This window comes from Zonotrichia albicollis, chromosome 7 (assembly GCF_047830755.1).
Source record: "Zonotrichia albicollis isolate bZonAlb1 chromosome 7, bZonAlb1.hap1, whole genome shotgun sequence".
NCBI lineage: Eukaryota > Metazoa > Chordata > Aves > Passeriformes > Passerellidae > Zonotrichia > Zonotrichia albicollis.
Window position 1 is genome coordinate 25,948,626 of NC_133825.1, and position 14,334 is coordinate 25,962,959.

The 14,334-nt window shown below is 38.9% G+C and overlaps 1 protein-coding gene across 1 annotated transcript in view; it reads left to right on the forward strand.

Moving 5' to 3' along the window:
• Nucleotides 1-4,083: 4,083 nt before the first annotated feature.
• Nucleotides 4,084-14,334, forward strand: part of LOC102073279 (rap1 GTPase-GDP dissociation stimulator 1) — a 32,497-nt gene continuing 22,246 nt past the window's right edge. The window contains exon 1 of the mRNA XM_026799517.2: nt 4,084-4,247. Coding sequence (XP_026655318.2) covers nt 4,244-4,247 — 4 coding nt within the window. The 5' untranslated portion in view covers nt 4,084-4,243. The remainder of the gene's footprint in view (nt 4,248-14,334) is intronic.

The window sequence follows — 14,334 nt, forward strand, 5'->3', positions numbered from 1 at the left end:
GGACACCTGAAATGAGTGTCACTATAAATGCTGCTGCTTCTAATTAATTAGGAATACCAAGCTAAGCCAGTCTGAAGGTGAAAGAAGAGTGACAGTAGCAATTCATGCACTTATTGAACAAGCCTTTTTCCCCCATCAGGAAATGTTCAATTTGGGAATATGACCATTAGGTATATCCCATTTAAAATACCCTGACCAAACTGCCAGAACTCCAAATGTGGTCCCTGGATATGCATAAATTCTGTCTCCAGTGAGTATATAGGGACCAGAGTGCTACATGTTCATAGTGGCCATTTGTCCTGGATTTGGTGATATCTGTAGCCTACTCAGGCCTGCAGTTACAAGAGAATTTTAAAACACCAAGAAATACAGGAGAAACAGCATGCTTAGATCAAATCCAACATGCACAAGAACATGCAGAGTAAATCCAGTGCACAATAGAGGTGTGTGCTTCTTTTCAGGAAATCTTGGACAGAACTCTGGTAGCTGTAATTACATGTATTTACCTATAAAAATATAGAACGATTTTCATAATAAATCAGACATGTCCCTCTTAACTCAATAATGGCATTTGCTAACATGGATTCCCGATCAAAGTACTTCAGAGAAACCTGAATTGCAGAGATCAGTAAATCTCTGATGCCCTGCACACAGCTGGAGCAGCATGCAGGGAGGTGCTGCCACACCTTTTGGAGTGCTGTGATGTTGGGCTCTGCTCCCTGTGTCCCCATGAAAAGGATGGCACTTGCTGTGCATCTTAATGTGCTGCTGTAGATCAGCCTATTCCCAATTCATTCCCCAAAGCAGTTCACTGAAGCACGACCACAGGCTGCAGCTTGCTTCTCCTCTCAGATATGCTCACCCTCTGCTCTAACTCCTCCACTCTCCCTTCTGTTCTGTTAGGTTTATTTTCATCACAGTTACAGAAGTTTCGTGCTGAGCAAGTAAAATGATAGTTCCTGTTCTAAAAATCTTTTGATGTTTCCCAAAATAACTTCATCTACCAGACCTGTGAACCAGACCAAAATACCCTTTCACTAGTATTCAAAGGCAGAGAAGATAAACAGTGCTATATAAATCAGATTATATTCCCCAGTGCAGAAATTCTTTTCCAATAAGACTTTTTCTGGTATTTTACTGCTCAGATCAACACTGATACACACTGTCCACTTTTTTTCCTCCTGGAAAGAGGACAGTTTACTTGAAGCCACAATCAAATTAATCACATTTCCACCTTGTAAAAAATTAAAGCAGCAAATTAAGCTGCAGATGAGAAATACATCACACTGCAGAATATTAGATTAACTTAACTTGAAGCAATCCATCAACTAAGAAAGGAAGAAAGACTCATCCATTTATTCTAGATAATTTCTTTTGCTGAAAGGAAGGTTTTTCATTGATATCTGCAGAGAAAATAGTTCCTGCCCGCCTATCAGTCCTGGGATGTGTCTCCAAGAAGACACATAAATCCAGCTCAGGACCCCAAGTGGAGGCCCAGCTTACCTCAGAAGCTGAAGAGGCACAGGGCCTGCCTGAGACCCAAGCACGTTGTCCCTCTCAGCAGTGCTGACCAGTTAATGCTTCACCAGAGCTGAGCTCGTTCCTCACCTGAGGAGCAGGAACACTGCTGGTTCCTCTCACTGCCTCTGCCACTGACCCTCTACCAGGTTACCCATGAGATAGCTTTTGATTTTTCAGTTTGGTGTAAACCTTTCCAGTGCAAAAATTGGTCCCTGTGCAGTACCGCTTTCCTCTGTGTCCCTGATAAGAGAAACCCAAACAAAACTTCCACTCTTCAGAGCCGGTCTTAAAGGCACAGAACAGATGAATGGGGATATACAAGCATCATAACGTCACCCCAGGACAGTACAGCACCCAGCTCAATCAGCACCTGATGTTGGTAAGAACCTTGTGCAGTGTCTCTTACAGAGATTTCCAGGATTATGTGCAAACAAAAAAAGCATTTTAGCTTGACAGTGCAATTCTATAAATTTGGATTCCCAAACCATCTTATTTTGTCAATCTTTGAAACAGATTAGTTTGCATATAAAATCACAGTTCGTTTGGCACAGCATTTCCATACCTGGCTGCTTGTCAGTGCTTTGTGCAGTGTTATGAACCTCTGTTTCCCCATTAGTATTCACTGCAGCAAGATGATGAACAACACTGAAGATGTGTTTATCTGATGTGATTTCTTACTTGTCTTCACCCATTTACTATATACCTCATTTTGTTTCCTTTGTTGTCTTCAGTCTTTTACCAGGGAAAATTGTTAATTTTTTTTCATGATTACCATTTTCTGCATATCCATGAGACTGATCCAGCTTCTTTGAAAAAATTCCTGTTGACTTCAGAACACCCTGGACCTGGCCTCTATGGAGAACAAATGTGTCTGGCGTGTCTAATGCTGCAGTACCACCACCTACTCATCCTCTCTGGTTCTTGTCTCTTTTGGGGCTTCACACTTTATCAGCTCTGCTAATAAAATGGTAACATTTACGCCCTTGCTTGCATGTCAGAAATATCCCAACCTCTGGCCATGCTGGCAGCATGTGGCAATCCTGCCTAAGCCTCAGCCTGCACTCTGACCTCACTAAAGAGTGGTACCTTTGATACCCAAAAGCCAACAAGAACCAGCTCATCTTGTCGATCTCAGAACCAGCAGGAGGGTCTCATCATTTTGTGACATGCAGCTTAATCCATGACTGATCTTGGTCCCTTTTAAGCAGTGAAGCATACATGCTCTACTTCTCTATTATCTGTAAAAAGCATTTTTTCCTGGATGTGACGATGCAAATGTAATGCAATACACTCAAGAATTTTCCCCATTACAGGCTGTAAGATAGCAACCTTTACCTTAGGACTTTTATTTTCCAATTCATACACAACTTTGCAGGACATGTCATTTCAATTGGAAAAAACAAATTATGCCAGAAATAATTCAGCTCATCCTCCCTCTCCCTAAGCCCAGCCAAAGGGACCAGCTTTTTAATTATCGAGCAAGAGCATCAGTAAAACATCTCCACCTCCTTCACAGGATCCTCAGGCTCCAAACTCATTATCAGATTGCTTTTTAAGAGTCAGCAAATTAAACTCCCTCCAGCGTTCTAATCACCACAGTGATTATAATTCCATGGTGCAGTGAAGTTTTAGGTCGCTACAGACTTGGAGCCAGTGTTACAACCACAGACTGCACCACACAGCCCCCACCAAGCAGCACCACACTGGGAAGCTCAATCTGCTTACTGGAACAATCTTTAAATAGTATTAACTGGCAGACAGCATTTCCTCTAGCTCAGGCTGCAGCAACACTAGGGGGTTGTAATGCATCCCAAATAGAACACAGCACATGCTTCGTAAGCTGTCCTATAACTGGCTCTTATTTATTAGAGATTCAACTCCCATAAAGTGGGATTGGAAAGGCGACAGGAAGAAAAAAAAAACTGTATTATTTTTCAAACCATTATGTTGAAACTATCGCTTCAAAACCAGCAATTTTTTGCTAACCAATTTTTTTTAAAAAGCCATGTTTTTAATAACCATTACAAAATAATAATTGAGAATATTTCAGAAAGCATTCTACTTGATTAAAAACAGTAAGTCAGAGATGGTACTTCAGGCTCTAAATTTTCCTTTACAAAAAAAAAAAAAAAAAACAAAACAAAAAAACCCCTCCTCTATATTTTAGCCATAGGCTTGAAAGATGAGTGTAAAGGGCTTGGATCATTTCTCAAGCACTTAGCACCTCCCAGGTGAGGCCCAGGTATGGATAAAATTTGGCTAGACTTTCGAATCAGCTTCTAGGAACACTCTTAAATCTGACTGCAAGTAGATGCCTATCCTAATCTAGTTTCTCTTGGAACTCTGTCCCTTATTAGATTCAATAATCACTCTGCTGAATGACAGCAAAAGGAAATTCACTAAAAATTGTTTTGGAGATCTTAAAGTATGTCTTCCCAGTGTGATAATTACTATGTTTCCATTTCTGTTAATGACATCTTAGAACTGGAAACAAAAGTAGTGGCGGAGGATTAAGTAATTATGGAGTATTAGATGCATTTGAAGAGCAGGGTCACAGAAAAAGGCAGGAGGAGGAAAGAGTGAGCATGCTGTGGGCTGCTCATCAGCTTGAAAGCTATAAAATATTCCCCCTTACTCACAGCGTGGTAGCTGTAAAGGACACAGACTCACAGTACAGATCAGCTGCTCTTTATTGTCCCCATTCTGGAGAGCTACAGCTTTTATGGGTAAGTAAAGCTCTTGTTAACTATAGATAGATACCATCTCTAGTCTGTGCTTAATTTTCTCTCATCTACAAATTGCAGATATATGTGACAGAAATAGAATACTAATTTAGACTAGTTTAAATATACAAGTGGAGTTCTATGATAAATGCAATACTACAAGTGACCTAAAATTCTTTTGTCTTCTATTTCAAACAATACTTAACACTTTAAGTCACATGAAAATTAAGGCTGGTTTAAAGAAAACTAGTAAATTATAAGAATGGGAATGAAAAGGGAACTTAAAGCACTGGAAAATGATGAATTCTTATGAAAGTTAAGCATTTGAAAACTAGCTGAAATTCATTCCTCTGTATTGACAGTACAACATCCATCAAAGCAAATATGCTCACATGTGCCCCTGCATACATGCTGCACTCTGCCAAGCACTACTGGCAGGACTGGAGCTGCATTTAGGTGGTCCAGCCTTTGAATACACTTCTTTATGACTCAACCCTCAGCACAGGGAAAGCTAGAGTACAAGCCCTTAGCTCTGACCTTTCCATGTGAAAGGAATATCTTTCATACTGGATTTAAAATATACCTTTGAGACTTTAATTTCCAGATCATTCCAAGGTATTGCCTAACTGGATCAAAGGGCTCAGCCTTCCACTTTCATTCATGTGATGAACTCACGTCACAGCTGGGTCTTGTGACATCAGCAGAACTAATCTTAGTAATACTCAATATGTTTAAGGGTGAAATAATCTCTCTTTAAGAGCAGTCTGACAACTGAGCTGCCGTTTATAGTAATTACCTTCCTAGTCAATTAAATGATTATTCAAGTCAACCTAAACATTTCAGAAGTTTTGGGACACTGATAAAAAAAGCTGGTCAAAATTTAACTTAAAAGCACTTTAAATGTCAGAGAGATGGGCACAAAACATAAGTGACTAAACCAGTATTAGACAGGTATTGCTTCTGTCTAAACTACCTCTACTGTACAGATCATTTCTATAGGACTGACTTCCTATTGCAATTCAGGTGGAGACAGCTGAACCTGGTGGATTGTTTCTTCTACTCCTACATCATTTATGTCAACCTGTCCTATTTCCTGAATGTTCTGCTCAGAAGGCTTATCCTTTTGATATATTTGCTGCTTGTGGCTCAAAGTTTTTATGCCCACTTTTGTTCCTGCTCTTTCCAGCCTGATTTTACTTGCACAGCACTGTTTCTGCTGCCCAAGTACAAAACTCTGGGCAGGATAATAAAAAAAATGACAAACAGAAACCCACAAACTTTTAAGTACAGGTTTGTCAAACTTATCTTAAAAAAAAAAAAAAAAAAAAAAAAACACAAACAAAACCATTAATTCCTGTAAAATCATATAACAATTTAGATCATTTTTAGGTGTAGGCTGTGCTACCTTCCTTACAACTAAAAATACTAAAGCCAGCCTGGAAATTATTATAAATTCCTTGTGTGTGCAGTTTTCAGCATTCCCCTGCACCTTGCCATTTGCTTCAACAGCATTATAAACCCATAATACATCAATACCACAGGGAAATCCCACAGCTGCTGCTTTTAATACAAGTTGCTTTTCCTTCTCTATTTTAAAGCATTGTATCAGATGCACTTAAATAAATCAGAGTCAGCAAACTTATTGCTGTCTAGAACCTAATGAAAATGCAGCTACTCTTCTTCTTTAGAGCTAGAAACAGAGTGCACCAAAGGCAATAAAGCCATCCTGACCTGCCCAAGCTGCAGGAGGGGAGATGGGGTCCCCAAAGCAGTTTTGAACCAACTCCTCAAAGGCTCTCAGCTTCATTTCTGAGGTGCTTTGTGAAACAAAGCTCTTGCACTTAAGGATGAGATTGTGTCTGAAGGCTCGTACCTAGTACATGTCCATCTTTTCTGTTTCTAAGGACTTGTTTGTACCACAGTGTCTCCAACAATCTGGAGAAAAAATAAAACCACCAAAGCAATCCCCATCTTCTTGCTCTGTTGCAATCCAAGTAGCTTAATATCCATTTGCCTAAACTTATCATTCTTGTGCTTTGGGATCTCTCCACAAGCACTTAAAAAAACCAAAATTAAGTAAGTAAAATACAGTGCTGCTTGGAAAGAGCTAAATTACCTTATTACCTTTTCACTATTCTAATAGCAAAATCAAATTTTCAGGGGAAGCTGTTTTCTAATGGAGTTACAAGTTAAATTAAATCTGTACAGAAAAGGTACTTTACTCAGGGACCAGTCCAGGTAACACAGTGAGAATATATTGGTGTTTATAAACTAGAATGGGGACTTTGCTGTGGTCCTTTGTAGTTAAAAGTACAAAACTATATTCTGTCAAGTCTTAAAACATTTGGGAATAAAAGCAGCTCAGCCTTACTGAAAGGTCTGTAAAAACTCCTTCAAAAACACCACTTCCAGACAAGAAACACAAATATCCATTTAAAAGAAGTTACCCCATGTTACAAACTAGAGAATATTTTAAGACTATTAGAAATATCAGAAGTATTTGGAATCAGTAGTGTTCAATGCAGATGTTGAATCTAGCATATCAAAACTATTTTATCCAAATAATTTTATCATTATTTAACTTATTTGTGCAAAAAAAGAGTAGAACATTAGGAAGAAATCTAGCCACAAAGAAATTCAGCCAAGACAAGCTCAGCAAAAGAATCCTAGGACTTGCTCAGACACAGTCCCTCCCTCCCTTTATTAAATGTTTCTTTTTCTGAAAAGCTCCTCCCCCCCACTTAACTAATTTTGATATTAATACAATTATTTAAATAATTTCTAATGATTGCAAGCATTTCTTCCAGACAAAATTGAGAGAAACCTGCCAAGAATCTTAAACCAGATATTTCTAGGTAATATCAGAAAAGCTTGCACAGCATTATGTAAACAATGAATTTGTCCAGGAAAATCTTACTGTAACCTCCAAATCCCAGGCAACACCAACCCACTTGTGCAGTAGAGCTCAAACCTACTCACACATCACAAGTAACCAGGTCAACATCATTAAAAATGTTGTTTTAATTAATTCAATTTAATTTAATTAATTTAATTAATTAAGTTAAAACAAACAAGAAATTAGCCAGCAAAAAAATTTAAAATCAGATTTTCAAAATTGCTAAGACACCTGTGTCTACCTACATACACTTAAAATCTGATCCTTTTTGCTCTACTGGGAACAAGCATAAAAGTAACACTTGATAGGTATTGAAAAAGTGTTGCACAAGTAAGCAGATTTTGCTGAGCAACTTGGGTTTGGAGCAGAGCTCTAAATTGTAGGTCACATCTTACAGCCTTGTGTTACTTGCATTAAGCACCAACAGAGCACATAAGGCCATAGCTTTTAAAATGTGTGTCAGAACTGAGAATGATCTTTTTTTATGGTACAAAGTCTCTTATACTGCATAAAAATATCCAAACACACACACCCACTAAGCAAGAAAAAATATTCCTGACACGTCCATTATGCAACCAACTTCAATCCTGTCTTCCAAGGATCCTCTTCATATCTCTCATTATAAAACAGGTCAAATGCACATGTCAGGATCAAAGTCATAATACTCAGCACTACAAAATTTCAGACAGTGCCACAAAATAATTTTACATTTAACAGAATTTAGACAAATTCCCATTACTGTCCACTTTATTCTGGAGATGTCTGAGGTCAATAAGGTACCTCACTCCATAGGTCATGCAATGCCCCTATCTTCAACAGTGCAGGAACAAAATCCTCCTCTCTCAATGGCTTTCTCCAGATCTTGACTGGAGTCATACAAGCAATTAGCAAGAACAAGACAGGCACAAGTTGCAGACAAAACACACTTTTTAGGCATAGTACCAGAGAAGAAAAAGAGAAATGAATGCCCTTTCCAGGCCTACAATATATCTTTGTACTATAGCTCTTCAAACAGCATTTGTCACACACAAGAACAGACAAATGCTCAGGCCTGTGAATTAACTTGCAGAGAAGCCATCATTAATTAAACCCTAGAAATTCAGGAATTTTAATCTGGACAGTGGAACCTTTGTGCTGTGCCTGTTTAGGTGGAGTCAAGGCACAGAAAGCCAATAATTGCATTTGCTTTGTTATTTGCCATCCTTCCCATAGGTCTCCTGCCACTGGGCTCCCTTGTGGTTCCTCCTTGCTCTGCCAGCATGTCCAACATCCACCTCCTCTCCCAGCAGATTGTTTAGCAGGCAGAGCTGAGGGCTGGCCTGATGCTTTCATAGCAGCAAAAAGGCTTCTGCTTCTTCACAGCTGTTCTTTTGCTTGGCCAAAAAGCCCCTTGTAGGAGTTGTCAGCCAAAGGAAATTAGTGTTTTCTCTGCCATGGAGTCTAATTGGTTTTTTTCTCCACTGACAGCTCTTCAAGCTAAATTTAGGGAGCCAGGAAAATTAGACTGAATGTTATTTGGCTGAGACTATGGCCCACTTCCCATACACACATGATAACCATAGGGAAGGGTTCCTTTAATTCACTGTATACTGCAAAACTTAAGATGCATATTAACTGCATCATCAAAGGTATCTTTTGAGACCAACATCACTCAACAAATGCAGAAAACTAGAACTCCAGTGAGCAAGACAGAAATTTCATTCATTTCCATAAATGAAGACAATGTATCCCCAGCTGTCACAATTTGTCTGATTGCTTATCTGTTCACATGTAGCTTTGCTGCTCTGACAATTTACTCCTCTTTCACAATGAAATCAACACCTCCTGGAACCAAACAACTGTGAAAGAAGTTCAACTTTGATTTAAGCCATCAAGTATCCTGACCCCTTGTTTATTAAATAATCTTACTTGAAAATATTACCCAAACACAAATTGTGCTGACGGTGTTGTACTCATTGCTTTTGAGCACAGCACATTTGTGGCTATTTCTGCAAGCATGACTTCCAGCCTTTGGCTCTAGAATTCCCTTATCTTGCATAATAAATTGGAATATCTGGGAGCTCAGACTCAGTGAAGCTGGGCTATGTCCAACAGACCTATTCAGTAAGTCAGTTAAATTATCAGGCATGTAAAAAGGCACATCCTTGTACACAGGTTTACAACTTTGTGATAGCTTTATATTAAAGTGAATTTTACCCCTATTCTCCATCCCTCAGAAAAGGAACAAGTTTAATGGAATACAATTAAGCAGCTTTTCATGCTCTTTGGCACACATGTTCTCCCTGACTGCACTTGGCTGGCTTTATTTTGACTTATCTCACTGACCTGTTTTAGGTTATCATATTTTTCCTCTTATCTGCTTTCAGTCAGGGTTCTGCAGCCATTTTTCTTGTTGACTCCACAGGGCATAACATCAGCCACAAGCCAAGAGGATCTGCTTTCCACCCACAGCTTTCCCCAGACACACTTTTTGCTGTACTACCTCCTTGGTGGAATTTTTTACCCAAGAATAAAGCCAAAAATTATAAAAATATAGAGTTGCTTCCCCCCTCCCAAACAATCTCAATTTCACAATCAATTGACATTTTCTCACCATCACAATCTATTAATTTGGGTTACCACAAGAATATCAGTATCTCCTTGTACCAGGGTCTCCTCTGAGCCTGCATTTCTCTACTAGTTTTCTGAATTCTTCTGTCCATCTTCGTTTCTTCTTCTACTTTACTGCTACGTGATTTCTTTACCTCATTTTCAAATTTAAAAAAGCCATGCATGGCACAACATCAAAGAGAGCTTTTGTGGCTGTCCTACCTGATTTGTGACAATTAAGAGAATTTTAGACATGGATTATAGAAAATTTTTTAAATCCTTGTGATTAATAGAGAACATTACTGTAAGCACTAGCCAGTCAGGCTTAAATTCCTGTCTTCATCAGCCCTTCCACCTATGACTCAGGCTAAACAGGGAAAATCTCCTTTAAAACCTGCTGCTTTCTCATGTTCTGTGAATAGTAAAATGTTCAAAGGTCCAGCCTATGGGATCATAGGCTTTGAATACTTTAAGGAGCTCAGGATGGGCCAATGCAGTCCAGAAAGGCTGCAAAAGCAATAAGCAAAGGTTAGATTTTGGAGACAACACAGTGGCCTGTCCCCTGTTTTCCAGTTGTATGGAAGAGGCACTTTTAGTGCACACTTAAGTATTTTGCCATTAACATTGAGAATGATTACCCATAGCCTAGACCAGAAGAAAAGAATATTGGGGAAAATATGGACCTTTTCAGATTCTAAAAGTGGGTGGAAGGAGATATTTCAATTCCCAGGTAATGGCAGGGCTCCAGCCTTCAAGGGAAAACTATACTCATATATTCCTACTCCTTTCCTCCATGAAGAGACTTGCTGAAGAACACAGAGGAACAAGAGTTAAAAACCAGTCAGGTCAGGAGTTGTTCATAATTATATCCCTTTCATCCTCAGGATATTAGTTTTAAATTCTCTCCCCAGGTCCTTTTTAATCCTGTGATTTTTCTCCTACATCTCATCACCCCTGAGTGCAGTGACAAAGACACAAAATGTATCTTTTAACATGGCCATAAGAGGCTTTCCATGGAGACATAGATAATAGCTTATCTGATTTATAGGACAATTTCCTTGCCATGGGTTTGAAAGTCTGAAGAGATGGAGGATCTTTTCCTCCAAAAATCTACTTCATGTACCAAGATAAGATAGCTCTATTGGAAAGAGTGTAAGTCAGCCCAGTCCCAAAACAGTTGCGTGACTTTCTAGAGATGAAATACAATAATTCACCACTGGAGAAATTAAAAAAAAAAATCTTGCCTTGGATTGAATTGTATCTTTCTCCTCACTTCCCTGGTAACAAAATCAAAAGCAGCAGCTTCTGCTACCCTTGGATACAGCAAAATGCTGTAATCATGGAGCTGCAGCACTCACAGCCAGCAGGAATGTGTTTGACCTTACAGGCTTTATTTGCTCTTAACACACACTCATCAGCCCTCCTGGACTTCTCCATCCCCAATTTACACCTTTATGTTCCATATGAAACAAATTTAATATCACATTTCCAGGCAAGGAGACCTGGAGCTTTATTTTGACTACTACACAGTAATACTTCTACTCAGCACACAGGTACATTTATTACCATAGCTTCATTTAGGACATGCCACAATAAACCAGGAATTATTTTATCTATTTCAGGGAAGAGCATTAAAAAATACTGTGAGAAAATGGAGACTTAGAGCTACATGATTTTGCAGGCTGCCACACTAACATGAATGCAGGTCAACTATTATTTTTGCTTTAATTATATTGCTAGACAGACCTATCAGTTATTTTGTAGTATTATGAGTTGAAATTTAGTTTCTTCAGGCTACATCTTAGGCTTTTCAGCTATTCTTGAGCTGCAGAACTCTAGGAGCTTCTCAACCCTAACCCTCATCCCTCAGCTGTTACATAGGATACCTCAAAATAGAGACTTATGTTTCCTGCCCTGGTGATATAATAAATTTACCAAAAACTGCATTCAAGAGAAGATGACAATTTAAACAAGAAAAAAAATAATGAGTTATTTTCTCTATATATCCAAAGTTATTTTGTGGCACTTATGTCTAGTCCATGTTCTGCAAGCTAAACTACAAACAAATTTAACATAAATACTTTAATGAATTTAAGTGTAATTAAACAACATGAAGCTTCTACCAAAGAAGATCCCTGTGGAGTTGATGACTAAGTCAAGAAAGCATACCTGGGAAAGGATATATAGTGTCTGCTTTTACTGTTCCTTAATCATCTGTTACCGGAGACATTAGACAAAACTAAATAGGCCTCTATTGTGAGTAACTACTTCATCTTAAAACTCTGAAAAACCACATTATCTTGTTTTTCTGTTTTGAATAATGCTGATGATAATAACTCATGGAAGAACCTTCTAAAGTATACTAAAACTAAGTGACAGAAGAATAAACTCAGTATGTGAAATTACTGAAGGATGAGGCAGCAAAACACAAGGCATTTGACTGGATTAAGTTGTTTCATACCCTCAAATTGGCTCATACTGACCTCACACTGCTCAAGACCCAAATAAAAATAAGTAATACCATGAGGGCATTTATATTGAAGTATAGAATCTATACTTCCTCTAGAATAAAAGAGAAAATGATTTCTACACATGTGAGCAGCTATAAAAAGGAAAATAATCAGAAGCCATTGCTGTTTCAGAAGGGGCAAAATCAGATGCTGAAAGAGGAAGATGTATGGGATTCTCTCACTCGCTGAGGACTTTATAGGTCAAAACTAGCACTGAGAATTGACACAGCAGTGGTTCAAGGGACCCAAAGAGTTCACTCCAGAAGCCTCCTGAAGTTGCTGCGCTACAGCACGTTTTCTGCACTATTGCCTCTGCTCTCATCAGGATGAAAAAAAGCCAACTCCCACAGCAAAAGCCTGGTTCCTATGTCTCTTACTCAGTATCTTATGTACAGATTTATGTGTGAATTAATAATCTATGCCTTCAGCTCAGGAAAAAGGCGTTTGTACCTCAGTCTCAAGAGATTTCTAAACTCAGGCCCCGCAGGCAATGAGTGCCCATTTCCCTCTCTTGTACAGTGAATCACTACAGCTGATGAGTGATATTCCAGCAGAAATGCTGATTCAAGAGAACGAGCAGTATTCCTTCAGAAGATGTTTATTCTGCTAAAAGCCTCCTCAGGGGCCAGGGGGCGGTCAGTCCCTGCTGTGTGACCAGCTGGCTGGCCTGGCTGGCACCCCTCCAGCCTGGCTCCCCGCCACGCAGCCCCGGCTGGCCAAGAACCGCTGCTGCAAAAACCTGAAACACACCCTTCTGATTTTCCTCTAGCTCCACTGTGCCAACAAGCTATTCCAGCACGGCATGAAACAAGATGTCACCGCCCCAGATTTTTTCACAAAGCAGAAATACCCTTTTCTGGTCAGTTTTAGTCACAAGCTGTCTATGTTGTACTGCTTTTTCTCATAAATAACTGTCTTAAGTGTCTGCTTCACTGCCCCTGCAGAAGCATGGATTTAAACACAAGGAGTATTGAGGAATCAGTCCCAAGCTGGTTATGTTAATCAAGTTTTTATGAATAACAAGCATGATAAAATTCTGAATCCCTGAGAAAAGGGTTCAGTATTTTAATACTGTTATAGTTAAATGCTGCTTTCTGTGAGCCTTTCAGAAGTAACTCTTCAGTCAGCTACTGCTCATAATACTAATTTCAAAATACTACAGACTGAAACCAGAGGGGTGTTGTACAAGGACTTTGTCATCATGCATATGGTTCTATTCAAGTATCTATTCCCTGGAGAAATCACAAGGCATCCAGATTTGTAGTTACCACTGTACTGACCCAATGAGACACCAGTACAGACTGTCCCCTGTTATTTGTAAAACAACCTCCTCCATCTTAAGAAACCCTGCCTTTCCATAGCTTTATAAATCCTAATGAGAAATATTTTAGAAATGTATTTGCAAACATCACTATTGCTCTAATTAGAGAGCACAGTACTAGGAGTCAAGTGCCAACAAATTTTGGGTCTCAATAAGATGATAGCAGAATTCAGTAGATAATTCAATCTCACAGGCCTCTAATTTATTTCATGTTGCTCAACCAGCAGCTGTAGCCCACTCCCACTAGATCTTGAAGATCAAACCTGATTCAACTGTCAGGTTGCTCAGGTGGTTTGGGCTCTTTTCTGGTTTTTTTGTGTAAAAAAGCTGCATTCTACTGTACTTCATTTACACAAAACTATTTATTCAGCAAATTTTGGCAAGTGAACTGAACCTGATGAATTCAGCTATTTTTCTGGAGATGGCAGCTTCTTTAAAGCACAAAAATATATCTGTTTTTAAGTAACTGCTTTTAATTTTTTAAACCAAATAATTTCTCCTCCTAATAGGCAGTAACAGCTTTTAATTATGTTCTACTTCAACTCCCTTTACCTCATCCTCTTTTCAAAACAGCTCAGGACACTTCTGTTCCTCAGAGGTAAATTCCTGTATGCAGTGAATTCATGTGCTTTCATTTAAAAAAATCTCACATGAATTAATGGATAGATGAGGGACAGAGTGAGTTCACCAAACAAAAACAAGTGATCAATAATTAATCCTCATAAAATAATTTCTGAGGCACGATTCATGAGTCAGCATTTTCAATGAAAGCAT